This window comes from Topomyia yanbarensis, chromosome 3, assembly GCF_030247195.1.
Source record: "Topomyia yanbarensis strain Yona2022 chromosome 3, ASM3024719v1, whole genome shotgun sequence".
Lineage (NCBI taxonomy): Eukaryota > Metazoa > Arthropoda > Insecta > Diptera > Culicidae > Topomyia > Topomyia yanbarensis.
Window position 1 is genome coordinate 159,969,734 of NC_080672.1, and position 26,868 is coordinate 159,996,601.

Genomic DNA, 26,868 nt, shown 5'->3' on the forward strand with positions numbered 1-26,868 from the left:
CTTTGTTTGAAATGGGCTACCCAAAATATAAGTACGAAGCGATGAACTTGAATTTGAGTAGACGTCATTATTCAATTCCTACCCAACACGAAGTTCACAGCGACCAACTCAAATTATGGGTACTCGCCATGTTCAAATTTCTACCTAATTTTGGGTTGCCCATGTATAAACTTCGCAGTGGGCAAATTTAACCCAAAAAATAGATAACTTTGATTTTTAGTATAAAGTTCAGCCGGAAATGAACCGGAATTCTGGCTGGTTTCAGTTCGTATTCCGGCTCCAGCCTAGTAAAGTTCAACCGGAACTGAACTGTAATTCTGGCTGGTTCCAGTTCGCATTCCGGCTCCAGTGACACAACCGATTCTACTTAGAATCGCCGGAATGCGAGCTGGCAGAATTCCGGTTCATTTCCGGTTGAGCTTAACTGGGAGTCAGAATATGCACTGATAAAATAAAGTATTCATTAATACGTAGAAAACTACGCATTTTCAATAAAAGTTGAATAACCCATGAAATGGGTAAACAGTTTGTACCAATAAATGAGTACAGACCTTGTACGTCAACCTGGGTATGTTTTACCCATTATTTTTCACAGAACAGTTACAACAAAATGCGTAAAAATGCCCATTCATGAAAATCGCGCCAGAATGAAAAATACTGCCAATAGAATTATTTCTGAATTTAAAAACAAAAAAAAACTAAAATAACATTCATTTCTCATTATAATCTCATATAAAAATATGGGAATCTAGATAGACATCCCATTCTAAAACTACTTAACAAAACAAAACCGCAAACTGGATATATTTTTGATGGCTGGATCTTTTGTCTGCTCAAAAAATGCCGAACTAGCGCATATTTGCAACTTCCTCAGTAGTCTAAACAGCCGTTGTTTTCGGAGCATTGCCGAAATGTTCCGTTTCCGACACGGACTCCGATGCACGCCAATAATTTGCAAGTTCCGCTACGATCCTTAGTTTGCAGGTTAACTCACTTGGAATAATAATTATTCTTAAGGATTTTTCACCCATTATTAAGATCAATGTACCCAATGGCATTACCTCATCGAGTAGTTGTGAAATGGATAAAAAGTACTCATTGTTAGAAACAAAAAACCCATTTTTTGACAATTCGAATAACTTCCGAAAATGCACGCTCGTAAAAAGTTACTCGAAAATGAGTTTAATCCCACCCATTTCCAGATAAAGTGGAACAACCCTTAAATTGAGTAATTCCGGAGTTACTCAAATTTGAGTAAGCCAGCATGAACCAAAAACTGAGTAATTATTACTCGGTTTTTGAGTACAATATTATCTACACTAAACCCAAAAGTGCTTCACTAGTACTCAGATTTTGAGTTCAACATTGCTCAAATTTTGAGTTCAGTACAAATTTAACAAAACCAAAAATTAAGTAATTATTACGCAGACTTTGAGTTGAACATTACTCAAATTTTGGGTTCAGTAGAACTTCAACAAAACCAAAAATTGATCGATTTTTACTCATATTATGAGCAGAAGCTTACCCAATTTTTGAGTAGACAACAAAGCCAGTTGTAATTCCTCAGTTTTTGGGTAGAATATTACCCAATTTATGAGTACAATATTTCATTAAAACCCAGTAAAGTTCAGCCGGAAATGAGCCGGAATTCCAGCTGTTTCCAGTCAGTATTCCGGCTCCAGTGACACAACCGATTCTAGTTAGAATAGGTTGTGTCACTGGAGCCGGAATACTGACTGGAGCCAGCCGGAATTCAGGCTCATTTCTGACTGAACTTTACTGAGAAACATCCGGATTATGACTTGCAATTCTGAATGGTTTCTGTAAGAAGAAATGCAACAACCGATTCCTATTTAAATTGGTTCATGATCGATTGTTGCATTTGAACTGGAACTAAACCGGTTTACATCCAGTGAAGAAATTGGCCGTCAAAATTTTGTTTTGGATACAACACAATGCAGTCTTTCTTTTCTTATGGAATATTTTTACAATAATAATTAAAGAAACTTCTGTTTATTAAATTTTATGGTTTTTAGTAAGTATTGTATAAAAAAGTTGTCCTTTTATTTGTTGTCAATACGTGCGCGGGAAACTTCAATAAAAGTTTGGACGAGTCTATTCACAGTTGTCCTCTGACTGTGCGGAATTATATTATATATGGCACATGCCAGAAAGTCCCAAAACATTCTAAAATTAGGTGGCACCTCCACTCCGAGAACTGCGTAGCATTTGAATAAAATTTCCACTGCATGAATAGAATTGTTAGTCTCGAATATAACTTTTTTCTCACAAATGACGGCATAATTTCCTCTTTTCATCGGGCTTGCTACGCACACCATGTGTAGTTTGGAATCAGTTGCGGGGGATGCCACGTATGTATCTAAGCACTCCTAATGATGATATAAAATCATTACATCTAACCTTATGTATATTATATTGCATTTACCCCAATCCAACGAATTAAAATTGAAGCCGAATGTTCTTCGCCTACAGTTGGACAGCCTACCAGCGTTCTTTTTTGTCCGCGAATTGGCATATGAGAAATTATTCTCAAGCATCCTCGAATGTGATCTGTGAATAGTTTTACAAATTTAAAATTTTATGACAGACCTTTGGGCTAAATTAAAAAAAAATATATCTCACCATCTTCTACTCTAGAGAATCTGGACGGTGAATAAGATAGACACTGAGAGAAGACATCCTCGATTTTGAGACCTTCTGTTCTGTTAGGATACAATCTCTCAAACATTTGACGAATCTAGAAAAAGTGATATGATATAAATATTCATATGTTCCGTGAATACCATAAAGTGAAATAGTAAATAATAAAAAATAAACATGTTACCACCAATCCTTCATATGAACACAGGTGTGGAAACATATCCAAGATATCATTAACGGGTTTCTTTTCTTTTAATAACAGTTTGAGGACTGGAAAGCATCGGTCCATTTCATCACAAATATGTTCTGCTACTGATGCCGATGCAAGCATTACTCGGAGCAATTGAGCCCGCTCTACAAGTTCAGTTGAAACGGACTCTTCTACAGGCATAGTTCCTCGATTATATTTATGTTTTCCTGCAGGTAGCTGTTTGATGACATTCCGGATGCGATGAAATATCATGCCAGTATGAGCACCCTTTTCCTTGCCTCCGTTGCGCCAAAAGAAAAATGACTAGCATGAAAATAATTATAATTATATTAGAGAAATTAAATAAGCATAGAATAACAAACCTCATCAGGAGCAGTTGGTGTGACTCGCGTATTACTAAGTTGTGGAACTAATTTTACGATTTGAACAGCTGCCGCATGCTGTTGATCAACAGAAGGATACCTGCGCATTTAGAGATCATTGGTTCGTTACTCCGAAAAAGACCAAAAAGATTCCGTGAAAGATTAAGTTCTAAATTTCTTAAAAAAAATCTAAATGGTAAAAGTATGAACGGTATTTGATTCGTAATTCTTTGCATGCTGGGACACATCTATTATTTTCTGAAGAAAATCGGTCAGTTTATTACTGTTTTAAAAGTCTGTAAATGTCTGGACCAGGCATACGCAGAACTTTTTTTTAATCACCGATATCATACTTTTTGATCTGCCTCTCGTTTCTTCTGCTGCAAATTTTGTGCATTGGACGTATTCGGTCTATCCACTCATTGAATATTTACTAGAAGTATATGCTAGAAAATGCATGAAAATTCTCGACAAACATATGATTACGGCCTAAAAGCCAACTGTCAAAATCCACTTTGAATGGAAATTCCGGACAAACCGTTACACGCCAATCACAGATGTTGGTAGTAAACGAAAGAGAAAAGTTTTCTCTTTCATAAACTGTTGTGAGCTGTGTTCGATTAGTAACGGTTTGTCTGGAATTTCCATTCAAAGTGGATTTTGACGGTTGGCTTTTAGGCCGTAATCATATGTTCGTCGAGAATTACAGCAAAAGAGACGGGAATGAAAGTATGCTAATTCTGCATATTTTTGTTTCTCAGTGCAGCAAATCTGTCCACAGTCTGTAAATCTGGCATCGCTGTTGCTCGATTCAACGACATTGCGGCTTAGTTAGACCCTTTGGTCGATTTACGATTGAACTGTATATGTAAACAAATAAACACGCTCGCTATAAACAGAAATTGTATACCTTTAAATTCTGTTGGTTTAAATGTTTAAGTTATTATAATTCGTCGTCGTCGGTCGTCTTTATAATTTTGTGCCGGAACATGACGAATTACGCTTTCTAAGTACCACCGTCAAAGACGCATGTACGTTCTTATGCCGAAGTTTATAAATCGAACCAGATTGAAGATGTGTAAAGAATGGTCAATATTGAAATCAGGATGCGAAGAACTGATAACTATGTGGTTTCCTCTAGCAGTTTGTACTGTGTTTCATACATTTCTTTATATTTATAATCAGAAGTGAAGTTGTTTGGCCGTGCTTCATTACTATGCATACTTCATAGTTTCATAGGCTCAATGAAGTAATAATGCATGATACTGATTGACTACGATGTTTTTTGAAATAGAAGCTTCACAACGAAAGGCATTGCTTTTCTCTGCTCATAGACAGTGTTAGATCACCTGCATATTTGCTCGAAGGATTACTAAGGGCCGATTTCTTCATTCTCGCCTAACGTCTTAACCAGGTTTAAACGTACTGGTGAACCCGGTTTAAAATTTAAGCGAGGATAAAGAAATTGGCCGTAAGCCCTATAAATATGTATAGGCATTGCGCATTTCGCCGCAAGGTTGCTCTAGCGGAGAGACTCGTGCGGTTCAATGTAAACAATTCATTCTATCACACTTTAAGGAGTGTTCATAGTTTGATGCACTAGTAGAGTAACAAATAAAACTTTCTACTTGCCTTTGACCGTCCATTATTTGAGTCTCCATTTGCTTGCATGCGACTCGTGTAAGATGATTTAAACCGTCCTTATCTGGTACGATCCCTTGATCCAAAATTGGATACAAAATTTTCATTCGGAATTTTGCGTCATCTTCGAATGTCGAACGGTTAATCTGAAAACGTTAAATATGTATAGTACGACAAGCGCTTACAGTAATTATAGTAGAAAGTTTACCAAATTTTGAACATTAGTGGAAGTCTCATCAATTTTATCTTTGGTCGGATTAGCTTCAGAACTATAGTTTTTTATTATGTTAAGAATTGTTAGACGGGATCCTTTTTCGATTATCCCCATTTCAACTAGGTCGGCATCGTTGAGCAGAACTAGGTTCTGATCATTTATTTTTTGGGCTGAAAAGAGCGAATAAGTATATATAAAGGTTTAAAGTGACATCTCAAGTTGTTTGCACTACCTTCTTGATTGTTGTTTATTTTATTATAAATTTATTTCCAAGTTTATTTCCCTACTAACTATCTACATATTTCAAACTTATATAGTAGTTTTCTTCTGAATCTCCGTATATACTCCATAAGTTGTATGTTTTTTTCGTTTGCAAGTTCTTGTGTGATATGCGAATAACTTGACTGTCAGTTTTGAGTTTGTAACTGTTGTATTGTAAACAATATTCGCATTCGAGATGCTGTATTAGGCAAACAATTTGATTATCCGATTGCAATATATCTATTATCAAACCATAGGACATTTCGTTGCATACTTGGTATTTCGCTATCAGTCCCGGCCGAAAGCTTGTGTTATTTATTTTCATATGGTTTATATATTTGATTGAATCTGGTAGATCCCGGATCAGGAGTAAATTACTTAGAGATTTTTTGTGTATGTGCTTTGACGAAACGATATCTACCGTACCAATTTCGTATGAATGGTCAAGAATAGTGGTTATCTGTGCTAGATTCAGGCGCTTAGCAAAGCTGTTTGTTAAATTGATGAAATTGTTGCATGTCTTCGCTTGGGATTTCGACTCCTTGAATTTCGCTTCGAAGCGTAAGCAACTATGATTAACAACTGGCCCATCCTGACGAATTATGTAGGGATAATGAGAGATGTGATGGAATTTATTGGTAGGGTTGATGGCAGGGAAGCAGGATTTGAACAACTTGTAAAAACATTCGATTTCGTTTTCCAGATCGTTAATCTGATTCAATGTTAGCTTATTGGAGAAACTATAATAAGTTATTTTCATGAGAGCTCTAAGCAATGATGATAAATTTGAATTAAATCCGAGAATCTGGTTGAACATAAAAGGGAATGCTCGAAGGAGAAGCCAACATTGCGAAGCTGACTGAGGAATAGCATGTCCACGTGCTTTTAACTTCTCGCAAGTAAAATTAGCGGTAGGTTTATCAGCCGATTCAGTTATACCGTATTCGTAATGCTGTATAATTTGGTTGACTTGACTAATCGTTATCACTTTATGGATATTTACAGCTTCGTTCAAAACACATTTGATTACGACCATGACGACGCCTTCCAAAAGATCATGCATTGGATCAAACGTGTTATTTTCCGCTATGTTGAAATATTTAACTTCATTCAGTGCTGATTTTCGAATGATTCCGCATTGTGAAGGTGTTTTAGTTCCGCTTTGAAGAGCATTTAAATCACCTTGTATGCTTTCTTCAGTGCGATGAGGGAAGGTATCACCAATGTTTCCACAATGAAGTGCAGTACGCGTCGCATAGCACATTCTACAGAATAGACTTGATTGGGGCCCCATTAACTCGAAAATTTCATGAATTGCCAGCGTGTCCCCCAAAACATGCACTAGAACTGCCCTCATCGTAAACTTTTCACTCCCATATTGTACTACAACACCATCATCTGATTCAAGCTCACGCAAATCTTGAATCAGCGGTTTCATAACGTTATTGTAGCCATATTTTTTTACATCTCTTGAGCGAACTGTAAGCGTTAGATATATCCTGTTGGAGGATGAATTAATTGCGGGGTGGAGATTCTCAATTTTAACACTGAAATTGGTAAGTTTTTTTTTTTGATTTGCGTGATCCCAAAGGGTTCAGATATTCGACATCGTCCAGATGAAGCGAGAGTCGTAATGCATCGGGAAACCGTGTCAGGAATGGGTGTGTTTTGAAACGTTGACCATCTTTGAAACCGCACAAGATATCGTCATTCACTGCTTCTTCTGCTATCATCTTGCGAGCTCCGGGATTCTTCATAACCAGTGCTAAAATGCTGGTTAGTGGAATATAGTGAGCAACGTCTTTCACTATTTGTACACTTTTTCTTTTGCCTAGTTTGGTAATCGCGGGGACAGTTTTAGTGATTCTAGTTCTTCCCAAGACTTCTTCCCTAGGGTTTGGCACAGCACAACCCGCAACTCCAGACAAATATGCTAGGTTGTCTTTTGGAGAAGCTACGTCTGCAAAAATTCCATCCAAAGATGCGTCGTTTATAAATTTCAAAGCGTCGGTATCGTTTAATGGGATCGACTTCGATTTCAAAAATTCTCTGAATAGATTCAACATGTAACACTCGTAATCTTCTATAAGATTCGAGGTAACCTGTAAGAACTTTTTGATTTTTGTCTCGGGAAGAGATACATCTTTTCGCAAATCTGTGGCGAATTTACTAATTTTCTTAGTAATTTCATCCAACGACGGCGCCGTTTTAAAGAATATAGTATTCGTTATTCTCAACAGATAATCATCATCTACGAGCATATTTTCCGGATGATTATTTTGAATTTGTTCAACAGCGTCATGGTCGTATGAAATATTTGTAGAATTTTCTGTAATTAGTGGATGAACACTCTCTATGTGCCGTTTCAAGCTCTTAAACCTCTGGTACAGTGAACCACATTCTGAACAAAGGAAAGGTTGAGCGGCTGCTTTGCTGGTGTTCAAATTGTGTACCAACCGGAAGTGTTCCTTCAATTCATCCACGTGTCCAGGAATCATCTTCCCACAATTTGGCACATGGCATGAGAAACCTGAAACCTTACACTTTTTTTCCAGTATATATATATATATATATATATATATATATATATATATATATATATATATATATATATATATATATATATATATATATATATATATATATATATATATATATATATATATATATATATATATATATATATATATATATATATATATATATATATATATATATATATATATATATATATATATATATAAGCTAAGCCGTAATGCCGAGACTTTATATAAAAAAAACTTTTATTCGAAAAACTAATCTAGATTCTACACTGTCACCTTATAAACTAAATATAATAAACTCGTCAATCGCCTTTTATTGGTTGAACCTGCTGAATCGGCGTTCCTCCGGGTGGCGTGATTCCGTCGTTCCCACGTCGGGTGAAACTTGCGTAGCTCATCGCTTATCCTCGCGCGTGCACTGGGCTTGGCCTGGATACCTGTTGTTGCTATGGGCTCTGGTGGATGTGTTGATGTTGGCAGGTGGCGGGAACCGTCGTAACGTCTCCCCCCTAAGTGTCAGGCGTCCTCGGTTGACTTTGTTGATCCGTCGATGAACGTGAATTTGGTTGGGAAAAATGATTTTGCCAAACTAGGTGATTTTTCCTTCTGCTGGTTAACTATTGTTTCCCTTAGATGCTCGTCTGTTGGCTCCGGGTTACTTCTTGAGGTGTGTAGAGTGACTGTGTCCTCCTCCTTGGCTGGGTGAGGTTGTTTCCTGTTTTGGTTTTTGTATCTACGAATGCAGAAGATGATTAGTGGTAACGACACAAGAGAGGCCATAAATATTCCTCCAAGTGTCTGGGAGCTGGTCATGTGGATTTTAAGGTTTTTGATTTCCTCCAAATTGTTGATATTCATCTGGTGCAACTCTTCCGAGTCCGTCCTTTGCTTGGTTACTATTATCTCTTTGCCGAAGATTGGTGTAAGAATTTCGTACTGTTCGGTCTGTCTGGGGTTACTTTTAAATGTAAAGTTCTGCACTGTAATTGTGCAGTTACCTGTTTCGATTATTGTTGGTGTTGCTATGATGCGTGAGTCGCCGCATGAGTCCTCGATGTAAACTGTCTTGTCTGTGTCGACAAGTATGGTTCCGAGACTAATTTCCTTGATGATTGGTTGGTCTGGCTGATTGTACGTTGAACATCTGGCCTTCTGGTTGGTGAGTATGTTGAAGACGCATTCATCGTTCAGTGGATAGCTATTGTCACAGATAAAACACCTTTCCTTTTGCTCGTAAAACGTGTGTTGATGCTGGGCCACATAGCGAATATTCGTATCGATTCTAGTTCCGTTTGTGTTGATAGGTTCCAGCTGCATCAGTCTGTACTGCTTCTGCTCGATTATAGGAATTTTGATGATTATGATGATGTGGTTATTTTGCAAAGAGGCGATTGACTGAACGAATTTATAGATTTCATCCTCAAATTTAATATTAATTTGTTGATTTTCTAAAACTTTCCAAATATACTCTCTGTCATTTAGGCTCAAAATGTTTCTGTTTAAATGATTCGATTTCGAAAAAACTATCTGTTCTTCTAGGTCTTCTAGTGTTTTAATCAATATATCTAGGTTCAAAATGAGGTTAATCTGTTCGAGATCTTTTGTAAGTTTTAAATTGTCTTGATCGATTTGTATTTTGATTGATCTCAATGTTTTCGAAACTTTGTTGACCGTGGATTGAAGTAAATTATTGATTTTGATCTGTTTTGACTGGTTTTCTATAATTTTATTGCTGGTATGTTCCAGTATTTCAAAATTTTGATTAATTAACTCTAGATCTTCCTGATCTGGGTTACCTGCTACAAATTTAATAACTTTCCCTAAAGCGTTTACGAGTCCTCTTTTAAGTCTTCTAGGATAGAAGCCGGTCAGCTTTTCGTGCGCTTTTCTAATTTTAAACTGAAGGGTTTGTTCTAAATGGTCTGTGATATTAAGTTTCGTTGCTAGGGTCTCTATGTAGTTGATGTTTTGCCTGATATCGTCGAGATCAATTTTATGGATAAGTCTCTCGTAACCTACTCTTATCCTAACTGTATCTAGTTTGATTGTAAGTAGCCCATTTTTTGTTGATACGTCATGATAAGTCGTTGCAGTAATCAGTCGTACAAGTCTGAAAAGAGGCCAAGAAAATTACTTCTTAATTCTTTTTTTGTGAATTTTTACTCCGAACGAATCTTTGAAAGTTAGCTCGTTATTTTCTTGTACTCTAGAGATTTTGTAAGGTTCTTTATCTTTTGTAATTCGTTGAGTGACTTTAACGTATACGTCTTTGCCCTGGTCTAGCTGTTTTGGTAATGATTTCCTCTTGTTCTCCTCTTCTACTTGTTTTTTTCTTTTCTCCATCATTACTAAAATAGCCGATTGGATCTTTTGATATTTTTGATATATGTCGTCAGCGTTCGTTTTGTTCTGGTAATTGAAGATTACCTGACGGGGTTTAAAACCTGTAGCAGAATGTATCGTGTTATTGTACAAGTCGACCAAAATGTTTATTCTGTCATTGAGTTCCAAGTCAGTGTGTTTGTGATTCATGGTCCTGAATAATTCGATTAGCGTCGAGTGGAAACGTTCCACTATTCCGTTAGAGTTACTAGAACTCGCGTGGTGTAATTCAATGTTTAGGTCCTGGAGAAAACCGATAAAATCTATTGAAGTGAAACCAGGCTCTTGATCGCAAACTATTACTTCCGGTCTGCCAAAAACTCGAATGTGCTCCGTGATTGCTCTTTTAAGATCAATGATTGTTCTTGTTTCAAGAGGTATCACGTTTGCAAATTTTGAAAACGCGTCGACTACCGTTAGCATTTTTCTGCCTTTGATGAAAAAAATGTCGATATGAATCTTTTGGAAGGGATGATTTGTGTCATTTGTTTTTTGTATTAATTTTGGAGGTTTCCTGTCGTATTTGCATTTCTTGCAGATAAGACAGTTGTTAATGAAAATTTTTAACTTTTTGTCAATTTCCGGGAAAAAATAATCCGAAAGGATTTGTTGTTTATTTTCTTTCGTTCCTCTGTGTGCGTACTCGTGCACCTTCCGCACGATTTCGTCTTGTTCCTCTGGTAACCTGACGTCCTGTAAGAGTTCCTGTGAAATAAAGATCTTGAAGATTTTAGCATGAGAAAAGTGTTTTCTGTATGTTTCTTGGATTAGTTGGGTTAGTGATATGGGGCAATAGATGCAATTAACGCCTTTTGGGTTGAGCTTTCCTTTAAGAATTTTGACAAGAGATTCTTCATTATAGTCCGGTTTACAGATGGTGAATCTGTGATATTTAGGGAAGACTTCTTCGTGAGCTTCGATGTCGCTTCGTGAGATTTTGAAAATTAGTTGGGTTTTGAACATGTTAATCGGTTTTTCAGTTGTCCAGATATAATGGTTGTCGCTAGTGTCTGCTGAGTGCACTGTCTCTCCATCGCTCTCGTTTACATCTTCGTTCTCGTTGTCCTCCACGTTGTTTTGACTATTAGCATTTATATCGGTCGGTTTAAGTCTGGAGAGGGCATCTGCAACGACGTTCTCTCTGCCCGGTTTATAAATGATTTCGAAATCGAATTCACTTAAGTCTAATTTCCACCGTATAATTTTGGGGTTCGCGCAGGTCATGGAATAAATGAGAGGCTGGTGATCTGTGATTAATTTAAAACGTCTCCCGTAGAGATAGGGGCGGAAATGTTTCACTGCCCATATGATGGCTAAGAGTTCTTTTTCCGTGGTACAGTAATTTTCTTCGGCTTTACTAAGTGTCCTAGATGCGTAGGCGATAGGGCGGTCTTTGCCAATTTGTCCCTGTGATAGGACTGCTCCAATCGCGAAGTCGCTCGCATCTGTTGTAAGGATGAATTCTTTTTCGAAGTCAGGGTAGGCCAAAATGGGGTCCATGGTTAAAAGGGATTTGCATTTTTCGAAGCATTGAATTATTTCTGGGGTGAATGTGAAGTCGGTATCACTTCGCAGTAGTTGTGTAAGAGGTTTTACCATTTTAGCAAAGTCTTTGATAAAGCGGCGGTAGTAGCCGATAGTTCCCAGAAATTGTTTGAGCTCTTTTTCATTCTTCGGGATAGGCCAATTTTTAATCACTTCGATTTTGTCGCTATTTGGTTTGACTCCATTTTCGGTAACGGTGTGTCCTAAGAATTGAACTTCCCGTCTAAAAAAAATAACATTTATCCAACTGTATTTTTAGGCACGCTTCTTTCAGCTTTTGAAGTACTCTCTTAATATCTTTAACGTGTTCTTCGAATGAGCTAGAAAAGATTATTATGTCGTCCATGTATACCAGACAACATATTCCAATGAATTCCCGAAGAACGGCGTCCATAACCCTTTGAAATGTCGCAGGGGCGTTCTTAAGGCCAAACGGCATTCTAGTGAATTCGTACTTTCCAGAACTCGCAGAGAAAGCCGTTTTCTCAAAATCATTTTTTTCTAGTTGGATTTGGTGAAATCCGGAGACCAAGTCGATGGTAGAGAAATAGGTTGCTCTACCGAGTTTGTCTAATATTTCCGTGATATCCGGTATTGGATATCTGTCGGAAATGGTTTTCTCATTAAGTTTGCGATAGTCGATGACCAATCGAAACTTTTTTTCTCCAGATGCGTCGACCTTTTTGGGTACTACCCATACGGGTGACGTATAAGGCGATATGGATTCTCTGATGATCCCGTCCTTAAGCATCTTTTGTATTTGTTTTTGCACCTCGCTTTCGAATATTTGCGGGTAGCGATATGATTTTGTGTGAATGGGGATATTGTCTACCGTTCTGATTTTATGTTTAATCCGATGAGTGAATGACAATTTCTCTTCTTCGAAATATAAGGTTTCGGAATTATCGGAGATTATTTTTTCTAAAGCTTCCTTTTCCAATTTGTTTAAAGAATCGTCTTGTATTTTAAATTTGTTTTTCGCGCAAAATTTTGGTCCTTGAGTTTCTAGGAATTCATCATTTTCAAAACTGGTTTCATTGACGTTGATTTCCAGATTAGATTTACTGTGATTTTCCACAGCTACGAAAGCGGAGTTATTTTTACTGTTATAGATACCAGGCAGGATAGAAAAATCTCCCATGTTTCTCTCTTCCCCTATAATAAAATCTCCTTCGTTCACTGTTTTAATCTTGATGAACTGTACTTTCTGTTCATTGAGATTAATTTTCTGTGTTTCAGGAAATCGTTTCTTCAATTCAATAGTTTTCCTGCCAATTTTTAATTTATTTTTTCCGGTGTCTAGTTGAGCGTTCAGATCGCGCAGCGATTCATACCCAATCAGTCCGTCAAAGAACTGGTGGAATTTAAAAACATAAAATTTTAATTTTTTCTTAATTGAAAACGGATCAAACGATACGGACTGTTTGATCTCGAAGGTGCCGTTGATGTTGGTTACCTTGAGGCCTTTTTCTTTTTTCGCGTTTTCTAAATTAACATGTTCGGGTGATATGTAATTTTTGTTAGCGCCTGTGTCTATCAAAAATTTCATTTCGCCCTTTGTAGTCGAAATGGTTATGTAAGGAATGAAGTTGTTTATCTCTTTGCCTTTTCGGATCCGGCTATTTGAAAATTTATCTCATCCCCTACGAAATACTCGTCTTCGTCGGACTCAAATTTACATTCAGCGGTTGGGTTTTCTTCTGGTTCTTCGTCTGATTCTTCCGGATATTTGTTCCTTTTCCCTTCATTATTGTTAATTTGCATTTTCGAAATGTGAGTTTTCATAGAAACGTCTTCGTCATTGGTCTTTTTGAACTTGCCAGAACTGGTTTTTTGTTGTCCTGAGTTGAAATTTTGGTTTTTGGTGTTATCATTTTTGTTTTGAAATTTTGGGTTTGGTCCGAAAGAGCTAGAAGAAGATTGTCGATTTTCCATTTTTTGCCGAAAAGAGGCGTTTGAATGGGCAATTGTTATATCGTGAGCTTCCTCCAAGGACTTTGGTCGGTAACTCCTGACGTACATAGCTAAATTTTCACCGTTCAGCCCATCGATGTACCTGGTGAGGGTCATCAAGCTTATAAGTTTGTTTACAGCTTCGGTGGATTTTTTATAGTCCTCCATCTGCGCGGCAGTTGTTTTAATAGCCGTGTCAATTGCTTTGACTTTTTGGAAATATTCCTGGAGAGTTTTCTTACCCTGTCGTATATAGAACAAAGATTGGATATGGGACGTTATATCCCGTTTATCCCCGAAAGCATTAAGTAGGATCTCTTTTATTTCGATCCACTCCGATGGATTCCCAGAAGCTATAAGCACTTCCCTTGCTTCGCCAACTATTTTTGATTTTATGACTCTAATGATATGCTTGTATTCGGGTTCGAGTTCGTATTCCTCGAACTGGTCAATTGCCTCTTGTGTGTCCTCTATCCAGGCTAGGGCTTCCTTCCGGTTCCCGTTAAATTGTGGGATGATCTTGATTTGATCGGGAATTTGGAATTTTGTGAATGGGTTATTTGCTCTTTCTCGCAACTCGTTAATTGTTGCGATTAAGCTTGATTGCGTGCTAGTCAGCTGAGCAACCTGTTGTATCAGCTGCTCGGGTGTGATTTCCATTACTTGGAATTGCGCGGATGGCTCGGCCATGGCGTGTTTTGTTTCCTTTGCTTTGCACGCGGGTAGTGGAAATAAAATTATTTGTTTGCACTTTCTGGTGCCGTAGGCGATGCGCGCGTTTAGTTTGATTGATTCGCACTTGTTCGTGGGTTACTTTCTTTGTTTCCCCCGCGCACTGATATGCTATGCTCGTTTAATTTGTGCACTTTGGATTAATTACGGGAGAATAATTTTTGAGTTTGATATCCCCTCTCACTCTGAATAATCTCACTGATAAATCACTTTAGCACTAAAAAAATGTGGGTGTGTTTACTTACAGTAGGACAAGCAGCATCGTTCTGGAGTTTCTAAGGTGGTGTAGCAATCCTTCTGGGAGGGGTGGTCCTGTCTGTGGGTCCTTCTTCGCTCTGGATGCACGCAACTCGGATGATATCTTGTCACCGATGGTTTCCCGGTACACCAGTTGTTCGCCCTGAACTTTGCTCGGTTGGGTTTTGTTGTTTCTGAAGCACTTTCCGATACACTACTTCCACAGACTACCTTGACTGCGCCAGCTAAGCCGTAATGCCGAGACTTTATATAAAAAAAACTTTTATTCGAAAAACTAATCTAGATTCTACACTGTCACCTTATAAACTAAATATAATAAACTCGTCAATCGCCTTTTATTGGTTGAACCTGCTGAATCGGCGTTCCTCCGGGTGGCGTGATTCCGTCGTTCCCACGTCGGGTGAAACTTGCGTAGCTCATCGCTTATCCTCGCGCGTGCACTGGGCTTGGCCTGGATACCTGTTGTTGCTATGGGCTCTGGTGGATGTGTTGATGTTGGCAGGTGGCGGGAACCGTCGTAACGTATATATATATATATATATATATATATATATATATATATATATATATATATATATATATATATATATATATATATATATATATATATATATATATATATATATATATATATATATATATATATATATATATATATATATATATATATATATATATATATATATATATATATATATATATATATATATATATATATATATATATATATATATATAATATAACGTGAATATTACCTCGCAACTTCATTGCAGTTTCAGCATCCACCTCTTCCGAAATCTTCTGCATGCTGGTTGTTCAAATCCACTCTTTCAATTAACATGTATTTTACACACTACAACTCTAGCTTCAACTATTATAAATATTTGAACAAATTTTTATTTGTGAAAAAGTGATGAGCGATAACTAAACGAGCGTGTACCTACTAATGGAAAATGGCGGATGACGCTTGGAATTTTTAACTTGGCGAGAAACGGCTTTTCCGTTTGGTAACTCCAAAACGGTTTCTTGTGTAATACCCAAAAATAGAGTCAGAGTTACTCAGAGATATTATACATGACAACTCAATTTTTGACGTTTACGAACATCATTCAAAACTGAGTTAAAAGTACTCAGAATCTGAGTAACTTTTTACGAGCGTGTGGGCAATTTGAATACATAAAATGGGTAAAAAAATTTTTTCACCGTGTGGTATTCTTGCTCAGGGTGGCCAAACCTACCGATTTATCGCTAGTCCTACCGATATTGGTCTTCCCTACCGATTCACAGACGACCAATTAGGCAATCCATGAGACGTTTCTGATCAGCTGATTATTTCTTGTTTACTTATTCTGACGTTACTCCGAGGGGTGCGACGTCCGACAATATCGTTGACTCGATCCAACATCAAACGAATCGGACTAACAAAGTTATTTGTCGGACGCGTTTTTCTGTTCGCAGGAGTAGACTTGTTGACAGAACCCACCGCTGAATTGTCAAACAAACGTCTAATGGATTGCCTAATTGAAAACTACCGATATTTTCTTATCCCTACCGAAAACTACCGATTTTTATGGATTTTTGACGCATCCTACTCAACATTCATTTTTGGGTTGGATTTGGTCTGAGATCTGTGTTTTCAGTATTTTACAATACTCGCGAGTTTTTTGAAAACGGCCAATAAGCATACTGTCAAAATTCACTTTGAGAGGAAATTCTGGACAAACCATTAATCGCCGACTATAAACCACAACAGCGGACGAACGAGAAAACTTTTCTCTTTCATAAAATGTTAACATCCATTTTCGGCGAGTTACGAGTTGTCCGGAATTTTCTTTCAAAGTGATTTTTGACAGTATGCTTATTGGCCGAATGAATTATTCTACGTCAACACTACGTTTTTGGAACAACAACCCGGCCTACCGATAAACTTTTAGTGACCCTACCGATATTAAGGAATTCTATCTGGCCACCCTGGACTTGCTTTTAATCCCTCTAAGAACGGTTGGTTTTAAAATCGTCCAATGAAGGACGTTCGTTGGACCAATTTGGACAACGTACAAATAACCGTTCAACAAACGTCCATCGTTGGACCCGTGTTGAACGATTTTGAAACAATTTTTTGGACGTCTCATGGGAAGTTATTTTTAATGAGTGTGTCCCAGTTAAGTTCAGCCGGAAATGAACCGGAATTCTGGCTGGTTCCAGTTCGTGTCCCGGCTCCAGTGATACAACCGATTCTAGTTAGAATCGGTTGTGTCACTGGAGCCCGTGGACGAGCTGGAACCAGCCAGAATTCTAGTTCATTTCCGGCTGAACTTTACTGGGGTAGTGAAAACTTCAAGCAAATAGAGTTTAGCATGTATGGGTAATTTCTGACTCATTCCGTATTTTAATGTCGATAAAATCAGATAATTCGCGAAATTTGTGAAATTTAATTTTGAATCTGTTTTATATTGGCTTGTATTATGTCTCTGAACACAGCTCATGCAAATAACGGAGTGCTGATCCACGCCGGAGAAGGGTAATTTTTAAACAAACCAAGAAATTGCGTATTTGAAAATTATTGCGCATTGATCTTTCGATGAGATTGCGCCTATTTGAGTTAAATTTTTCATTGTAGAGTTTAAAACAAAATCATTTGTAGCTATTAAACCCAGATCAATTCACTTTGCAGATCAGATCGTCAAAAACTAAAGTGAATTTGCACTAAGGATGCAATAAAATCTGTTTTGAGAATTCGCGTCAAAGAATCGCGGAGTTATGTCGGAAAATCGCACAAATTTATATTGTCAACTATCGTGCATGGTAACCTGTTAGTGATAGTGATAAACATTGAACAAGGTCGAGGAAAGAATTATGGCGTTTTCGTTTTTGACAGTGCACTACATTAATCCAGTCAGTGCTACACTCATTCAAATTCGTTGTATAAGCAATCTTTTTTGCGCTACGACGATGTAGCACCAGGTAAAACGAAAATGCTATTAATTGGGGCTGATATCTTCATCCTCGCTCAACTTATATCGTTGGCAGTGCCAGTGAGAATCAAAGGAGCCGAGTGAGATCGTGTCCGACAAAAGAGATTATAACCACAGTCTATAGAGTATAATACCCTAGTATAGGGCCTTTAATTATAACGACTATAGTAGTTATAATCTCTATAGAGGTCGCATGTCGCTGTTAGCACTGATAATTTACATAATAACAGTAGCGTTTTGCTCCGAGCAAAATTTATATTGAATTTCCATAAAAACGTCTTATGACTTTCTGACATAAGGATTTTAAATGGATTTTATAAATCTGTCTTATGATTTGGAGGGGAAATTTTCCAAATCCATCTCTTATTATTGTCATATTGAAATTATAAAAATGTCCGAATGAACGCCATAGATGCCCATTTATAAAAATTGCTGACATTTATAAGTAGAAAACAGTAGAAATAACGATTTCCATAGAACAGTCTTATGAAATTCATCACAATGTTCGAATGAATGCTATAAGTTTTTTATTTATGTATATTATTGTGCATTTATATAAAAAAGAACATGGCTGACATTTCTCGAGCATTTTTAGTAGAGAAAAAATCAACAGTAAAAATCAACCTTGAGAGGATATTAGGTTTTACACCAACCGACATAACCCCACAAAATGAGCCGGATGAACTTCGTTTAACAATTCTCGGTGGTTTACGTGAATTTGAATGTAACAGATGGGCACCCGTTGCACTCCAACTCACGCAACTGACAAAGTAAACAAATCACTGAGAATTGTCAAACATGAACGCCATTCCTCATGAGTTCATTTGTGTGGTCATCTTGTAGAACTCAATTCGGGACAAATTAACCGCCAAGTGTAGATCCCTTCAGAAGATTGAAGAGAAAACTCATTAAAATTTAAAATTTGTACGTAATGAGCAACGCTTCGTCAATATTTCTTGGGAAACGGCTTAGACAACTGGGAAACGACTTGACAACTGAATGATAATGATTGTTACTTCTCAAATGATTTTGATAATTATAAAATACGCGTCAGACACTAATTATATGCACAACTTATTTCAAATAATCGGATATCTTCTGTAAAAACCCCATGTAAACAGATTTGATGCTCACAATAATTTATTCAATAACATAAAAACAATTTAGAATTTTGTTGCAATTTGACTGAAAATCTCATTTCGACGTCAACATTTCATAAGGCATTATATACAATAAGCTCATGTTGAGAAAATGGCGTCTGAAAAATCACCTCGTACTTTATATTCCCATTTATGAACAGGAGCTTGATTTAAGTACCAAACAACTCAATGCCGTGTTAAATTAACCATTTTTTCCGAATAATATAACAGATTTATTAAAACAATTGTATTTTGAACGTTTTTTGTAGATAAATGTTTTGGTCCCTTTTGAAACATCGCACTGGTTTTGTGCCCTCTCCCATAATCCCTTTTCGGCGAGACGTTAGCTTATAGTGCGTGCGGGTGAGCCCTTTTGTTTACAACAAATGATTATGTGACGTTTATTTTGATCCCTTTCTTGGTGTTGCGATGTTTTTGTTCCCTTTTCAAGTATAGTCTTTTTCATTAAAAAAAGGGCCCATAAACAAATTTTTCCGTTTTGTTGTTTGGTGTTTATGAGCCGTTAATTTTTGAGGGGAAGTGAAAGGGAACATAAGCAAAACGAGTTATTTTGCTTATGTGCCTTTTCGATAATCCATTATTTCCTCAACAGCTAGGTTTCAGAATCGGCTTATTTAAGGTATGTATAAAGCTTTGTTAGTGTCCATTTGAAGTAAGTATTAACCGGAATTGTTTACGTTTTGTTTATCGGCCCATTTGAAATGTTCTCGTCGATTTCTTTTGTTTCAAACAGCGGTAATCAAAAAGTGCTGAAACTATTAACTCCTGGTTGGACGTCCAGGCCAGTACTGAATTCATAAGAAACAATTATGAACTTTTCACAAAAGTGACGTTTATGAAAAACAAAATACAATTTTATAGAATCAATAACATCTCATATGGGTTTCATGAGAAAAACTTATGAAATTCTCAAAGGCATATATTGGAGCGAAGTCATAAGACTGTTTTATGAAATACATTATTTGTACGTCTATGGAGTGCATGGATAAAGATAAATGAATTCATAAGCCTGCCTATGACATTCTAAAGCGTTCAATGACATCGTCAGAAGGTTGGTTCATATGCCGAGACTTATGAAATTCTCAGATGCTTTTTGCTCAGTGTAGTTATAATCTCTTTTTGTCCGACCCATTTTTTAATGAACAAGGACCCCTTCATTAATATTGAAATATCTTTACTGTCTATAATCGGAAGTCAGTCCCATGTAGATATGGAATCCCATTGAACATAGGACTGACTTGCGATTATGGGCAGTTTAGTCAAGTAGTAAAAAAAGCTGTTTTTGTTAATTTATTTTTAAAACTTCAAATTTACTTTCTTCAAGGTTACCTAAAACGAAAAGGGGTTCCCATTCCCCAGGCATGCACAAGCCTACAATTAATACAACAAAAAAGTTATAACCAGAATTAACGCATCGGTGAACCTATGGCCTATTTACATATACCTCGGTGAAAATGAACGTGAACTCGATGCGCACCAAATTGTTTTTTCCTGTATCTCACTTATTAGTGTATAGAAATTTATGAAAATGGAATCAAACGATAGTACGTTAATATACTTAGTGAATCCATGCACAATTATTCGATATAATTGAATCGATGCAATAATATTCATATTCCCCAATCATTTTAAATATTCTACGGTGAAATATGTTGTTGAATATTTCACATGTTTACCAGGAGTGTAAACGCGATGATGGACTGAATTGATGCGGAGTGGTGAATATAAATGTTATCGCTGTTCACGGTGAACGTTCGCCTCCGAATACCAGATTGAAGCACTATTTAGACTATCCGTGAAAATGGACGTGAACATGTGTTACTGGCAGTTTACAGTTTGTCAAAATGCAATCTGGTATTCAAAGGCGAACGTTCGCCGTGGACAGCGATGACATTTATATTCACCACTCCGCATCAATTCCGTCCATCGTCGCGTTTACACTCCCGGTGAACAAGTGATTTATTCACTGCGAACATATTTCACCGTGGAATGTTTAAAATGATCGGGGAATATGAATATGATTGCATTGATTCAATTATATTCAATAATTGGTCGGTGTTAAGTCAGACCGGACTAAGTGACAAAATATTGATTTCGAGAAAAACGAGTTTAAAGTTTGAATCGCAGCATCCTTTACATTATGATTGGAAATTAATTTTTGCCATAATTCTTGTTTATTGTTACATATTTCAAATCTGGCAAAAGTCGAATATAGCTGACGATATTCTTTAAACAATACTATCATTATCTCATTTTTTTTATGTTTTGCGACTTAGTCCGGTCTAACTTTACACCGACCAATTGTGCATGGAATCGCTAAGTATATTAATATACTATCCTTTACTTCCATTTTCATCAATTTCAATGCATAATAAGTAAGATATTGAAAAAAAACAGTTTGGTGCGCATCGTGTTTACGTTCATTTTCACCGAGGGTGTAAATTGGCCTTGAGTTCTGACAAACTGTAAACTGCAAGTTGAGCGTGAAATCGTTGTTCGCTGATGAAACTGTTCACAACGTCGTCCACCGTTAAGGCCTATTTACATCCTCGGTGAAAATGAACGTGAACTTGATGCGCACCAAATTGTTTTTTCCGATATCTCACTTATTAGTACATAGAAATTGATGAAACTGGAACTAAACGATAGTACATTAATATACTTAGTGAATCCATGCACAATTATTCGATGTAATTGAATAAATGCAATAATATTCATATTCCCCGATAATTTTAAATATTCCATGGTGAAATAGGTGAGAGGGAAATAAGGACATCTCGAATTCCACTGAGAAGCCCAAAAAATTGTTTCAAAACCACGGGTCCAAAGATGGACCTCTGTTGAACGGTTATTTGGAAGCCGTCCAATGATGGTCCAATGGTAATTTCAAATAACAGTATTAAATCAATATTTCCTTAACCTGATATAAAGCTTATGCTAAACATGTTGTCGTTGCAAATAAACATGCAAGATACAAAACCAAATTGAATCTTGTTTATCACTATACCAAACGGGAAAACAATTTTAATTAAAACCAAAATTTGTTTATTCTTGCTGATTTTTTTCTGCCTAACGAAAAATAAACGTTTTTTTTTGTAATTTTGCTTTTAATCAGGTCAAGAAATTTACTTTAAGAAACTGTGTAACAATATCTGGGTTTCGTGTAAAAATCATCAATTTACAGAATGCTAATAGATACACCTATTCAATTTAGAAGTGTTCATGCCGTTTTTAAAATATTCAACAGTATCCTCATCTTCGTCGATAAGGTAACTATAGAGTTCTCCGGACAGGACTCACAAGCATTCAAGGGTACGAAGCAAGGTCGCGTGTATCTCACTACTCATCGCATGATATTCAACAACAAGAATGCAAATGACGGAATAGCATCGTTTAGTTTTCCGTTCGTGTCTCTAAATGATGTAAGTCGAGGGTAAAATGGCGCTTTTTCGAAAAATGAGTTTTTGAAAATGGTTCTAAATTCTTATTCATAACCAATGAAAAAAAAATCGCAGGAAAGCTTTAAAGTAATTTAAATTAAAATAATAAGTTGTTCTAACTAACCATTTTAACAGTGTTATTGCGCATGAGAAAGTGGCATTTAGGGTAAAGGTGGTGTCGTCGCCGTTGAAAGTGCAAACAATCTTGTAATCCACTGGTTTGCCCGGTGTACTCAGACACTGGGTCTATGACACGAATAAAGCGATGTGTCATCACATTAGGCAGCGACAACATTTTATTTTTTGTTAACCTTCCGAAAGTCGCGCTAGTGTACTGAGTGCACACTGCTCTGAAAATCTAGCGAAATCTTCTTAGAGCAGCTGCGGCTGCTCGTTCAGTGAGCCATTTGTGCGACTTCCGGAAGGTTAATAAACACTATCATATTGTTACCAAATAGATCGTTAATGCGTATTCCCCTCCCCTAGGTTGACGGGTTTGACGGTATTGCAAACATCATCAAGCAGCACCTGACAACTGCTTTAAGATGGTTATTGCATTACGCCTCGATAGTAGTGCATCGAGGAGACCGAGAAGGCTTATGGGTCTTTTTTGTTTTGTGTTTTTTCATACTCCGCACCAGCCCAAACTAACAGTCAGCCAACAGTCTGTGCACATTGGCGAGGCAGGCTTGTGGATCGCCGTGGATTAGCCTTTTCTGTTCAACAGCTTAATAGTAGTGTTTGTGGGCACAGCTCGCAGTGGGGGTCAGTGCATGTCAATTTATTGGGCAGCTTCGTCATTGTGCACAGGTCAATAAAATAAATAAAGAAATGTAGAAGTAGAAACTTATTAGTTAGTTTTTAGTGTTAGTGTACAAATTTATGTGTTCGTCTGAGAATTTGTGACAGCTAGATAAGGGAATGGAACTGGCGCATATGATAGAATAGTTGGTAAATCTAGTGTTCAATATGTACATTCGACTATATTCATTCGGAAATTTATACACTTCAATTTATACACTTCTAGTTAATATCTTTAATTTATACACTTCTAGTTAATATCTTTGCATCCTATTTCTTTATTCAGCATGTTATGAACCTTTTTATTACTATATCCTAAATTAGATTCATACTAACACTCACTAACGAAATTAATTGTATAATCTCTTGTATACACTCACAATCTCTCCCATTCCAAACGTACAAATGCTCGTTTCCGGAAGTCTACCATCGGCTATAGAAGCCTAGACCCATACCTTCAGTTGGACCAATCAAACAATGACGTTCATACTCGCTAGACAAAACGTTCCACGGCCACATGACCGGGAAGTCTGGTGATATGGGGATACTGACTCTTCTAGCATCTAGCACTAAAACTTAAGCATCAGATTCACGTTCCGCGCGCAATCATTCAAGAATACATGCGAATGGCAACGCGATTATAACGTCGAATTTATATACGCGAAGTTACACATACGCTAGCGCAAGCGTCAAACACGTTAACATATTAAAGCTCGAGCTCTTCGCGATCACACTATCCACGCCAACAGACAGATATGCACCCCTGGATTCGAACGCTAGAAGTCACATCTTCCACGCACACACCACCACAGGACTCATAACTTTACATACAATGTCACACGCAATAATTACAGGATTTCGTCTGGCAACCGGGGGAAGTACATCTCAAACGCAGAACTTATCATTTCAATTATGGCCTTGGATCTGCGGTGTCTGTGTTCAAGGCATCACAGCTTCGTCCGTCAGGTAAAGGATGTGTGAAACCCGCTAGCCACCACCCACGGCCCTAGTTGTCCATAAAAGGATAAAAAAATAAACACTATCCTATTGTGTCTAAATGAAACGTTAATGCCTTTTCATAGTTCCTATGTTTAAGTTTACCGGGAAAACGAGAGGGTCTCAGGATTGTTTCGACGACGAGATCAAGAGCAACTCATTTCGTGAATTCTTGGCGGCTTTGTGCCGCTTTAAATCCTTGCACTCGGCTATGCAACCAAACCGCATCAAACTACCTTCGCCCTAAACGTTACTTTCCCATGCGCAATTCCACTGTTACTAAGATTAGTAGGAACAACTTATGTTTTTAGATTAACTACATAAACGTTTCCCCACGATGTTTCATTAACTGTTATGAAAAAGCGATTTAGAACCATTTCCAAAAACTCATTTTTCGAAAAGGGGGGAATTCTAAACATTATATAACAATCGTTGAAAGCCGTATCTAAATTTAAACGGCCAGAAAGAATTGTAGAATATCGTTTCGATATACAACGAATAAGAATTAGATCCGACGTAATATCTCTATGTTCGTAGACTATGAGAATATATACTTATTTTCTTATTTATCTTTCCATTAGGTTCAACTTGAGCAGCCTGTTTTTGGAGCAAACCTTATTAAAGGTAAAGTACGCGCACAAGAAAATGGAAATTGGACAGGAGAAGCTAAATTTAAGTTGGTTTTCAAGAACGGCGGCGCTATCGAATTTGGACAAGTGAGTTGCAATGAAACTAACCTTTATAAATCATTCGAACATCGGTTAAGAACCGCGAATGATAATTAAATTAAATTTAATAAAAATAACAGAGCGAATCGAAATTCAAAGAGAAAATACTCAAAATTCCAACCGATTTCTGGAAGGATTAACCCGTAATTGACATTAAGTATATACAAAGGATGATATTTTTTCACTACAGACCATGTTGAGGGCAGCCGCAATGGCTCAACGTAACGCAGGCACAGCGGCACCACCGCCGTACACCCCACCAGGTGGCGAATGGTATGCAGCTCCACCACCTGCATATACCGCAAACCCTTACAACTACGGATGGGTACCAGCCACAACCGTATTCCCGGATCAACCAGCTCCAAATTCGATCTATATGCACGATAGCCCTCCTCCGTATCCTGGTATAATCGTTAATGTTCCGCAAGCACACCCACAACAAGGCTATCCGCAACAGGGTTATCCATATCAAAGCTATCCACAACAAGGTTACCCACAACAGGGAAATGCTCAGAACGGATACCAGCAGCAAGGTTTCCCACTTCAGAATGACTATTTCTATCCACCACAACATTCGGGTTATCCAACTACTTCAAATGTAGCACAAGGATATGGTGTGAATGGGCTAGGCTTTTCTGGTGCATCGAACGGAACCGTGGCTCTTCCGCCACATCCTCCAGCAAGTACGCCAGTGTCCGATTTTCTAGATTTATAATTTTATTTTCATTTATAAATAACTTATTGCAGATTCAAAGGAAGCCGAGGCTGCGCAAAGTGCCTATTATGATCCAAGCCATCCTCAGACTTCTTTTGTTCCACCACAAGCATACTACGTAAGTTGCAATAAAGTACGATGAAAGATATAATCGATAAACATTTTTACAGGAACCGCCGCCAAGCTACAGTTCGCTGAACAAACAAGATAAATAAATGCAATATTCATTTTACTCGCATCAGATTTTACAGCACCAAATTTATCGATTGTTGGCTATGTTAGGGACAGTTGAACAATGATACCTATAAACCTCAATTCAATTTATCTTATCGATTGGAATATGGTGTATTGAAGCTGGTTTATCGTATTTCCCAACTAGGCTGCATATCAGAAGATACATGTGCTATCGGAAATAAACGCAGCCATTCCATATTAATTTGCTCCCTTTCGATCTGATCGTTTTATTCTATGTATCTGCCATTCCGGTTCGAACAGAACACCATTTCCGAAAGCGCATTATATCTGGTCATGGTTTTGAGTTATTGATAGGTATCATGTTATGCTGACCTAGAATACAATCGTTTTTCGCAAGTGATAAGTACTTATGTGCGAATTATCTAAGTATATAAAAATTTGAGCACGTTATAAAGGTATAGAGAAACCTCTAATTATATACTGTTTTATTGCAAAAATATATTCTGTATAAACAAATAATGAACATAAATCATGTATTTCTTGGTTTGACTTGTATTTTAATTCTTATTAATTTCCAAATGATAGTGATTCATTCAACGCTTTTTGTGCAAAGGGCGATACTAACAAATGTAAACAAAGGGTATTTCCCTATACATGTGAATGAAGGCTTCGAAACGCTACAAATTGACCTAACTATTTATATTCTACGATATTGCTTTTTTCTAAAACTACAGTAAAAAATACACGGCCGATATATATTTTTATCAGTCTAATAAAATAATAGAATCAAATAGTTTTTTTGTTTATAGCAAACACATGACTACTAAAAGTACTAGATAGATAATTTTTTGGACCTCAACAAACGCAAAATGACAATTTGAGGAAAGATTGTGTCTTAAAATAGCCATTTTTCAACGACGGGAGAAAATAAGCTCAATTTCGCTGAATAATCGAATTATTCATAATATTTTAAAATGCAGACGTTCGTTAGGACCATTGATGTTAGGTTGTACAGTTTATCACATGAGTTGACCAGTAATCTATAAATAAAACATGTTCAATTATTAGCCGTTAATACGTCAAAATGATTTCGTA

General features: G+C 37.1%; 2 protein-coding genes across 3 annotated transcripts; one reads left to right on the forward strand and one right to left on the reverse strand.

Annotated features, from left to right (window-relative positions):
• Nucleotides 1–2,043: 2,043 nt before the first annotated feature.
• Nucleotides 2,044–7,848, reverse strand: LOC131687338 (uncharacterized). The gene is made up of 6 exons (XM_058971416.1): nt 7,730–7,848; nt 3,235–3,334; nt 2,846–3,175; nt 2,644–2,758; nt 2,447–2,571; nt 2,044–2,390 (listed from the first exon to the last, which is right to left on the reverse strand). The coding sequence occupies exons 1-6, from the start codon at nt 7,846–7,848 to the stop codon at nt 2,064–2,066; spliced, it is 1,116 nt and encodes a 371-aa protein (XP_058827399.1). The 3' UTR covers nt 2,044–2,063.
• A 9,254-nt stretch (nt 7,849–17,102) lies between these two features.
• LOC131689223 (WW domain-binding protein 2) lies at nt 17,103–26,328 on the forward strand. 2 transcript variants are annotated; one of them, XM_058974164.1, is made up of 6 exons: nt 17,103–17,284; nt 22,146–22,320; nt 24,717–24,851; nt 25,054–25,546; nt 25,611–25,696; nt 25,749–26,328. In XM_058974164.1, the coding sequence occupies exons 1-6, from the start codon at nt 17,229–17,231 to the stop codon at nt 25,791–25,793; spliced, it is 990 nt and encodes a 329-aa protein (XP_058830147.1). In that variant the 5' UTR covers nt 17,103–17,228; the 3' UTR covers nt 25,794–26,328. The 2 variants fall into 2 exon arrangements, with proteins under 2 accessions (XP_058830147.1, XP_058830148.1); XM_058974165.1 differs by lacking the exon at nt 17,103–17,284 and adding an exon at nt 21,477–21,778.
• The last annotated feature ends 540 nt before the right edge of the window (nt 26,329–26,868 follow it).

Bases quoted from the DNA above. Each gene is read 5' to 3' on its own strand.
- LOC131689223 (XM_058974164.1), top strand. From the start codon at position 17,229: ATGTCTCTGAACACAGCTCATGCAAATAACGGAGTGCTGATCCACGCC. The intron at 22,321-24,716 runs GTAAGTCGAGGG...TCTTTCCATTAG, and splicing joins CGTTCGTGTCTCTAAATGAT to GTTCAACTTGAGCAGCCTGT. The intron at 24,852-25,053 runs GTGAGTTGCAAT...TTTTCACTACAG, and splicing joins GCGCTATCGAATTTGGACAA to ACCATGTTGAGGGCAGCCGC.
- LOC131687338 (XM_058971416.1), bottom strand. From the start codon at position 7,848: ATGATTCCTGGACACGTGGATGAATTGAAGGAACACTTCCGGTTGGTA. The intron at 3,176-3,234 runs GTTTGTTATTCT...TTTTCATGCTAG, and splicing joins CACCAACTGCTCCTGATGAG to TCATTTTTCTTTTGGCGCAA. The intron at 2,391-2,446 runs GTAAATGCAATA...TATCATCATTAG, and splicing joins TTTTAATTCGTTGGATTGGG to GAGTGCTTAGATACATACGT.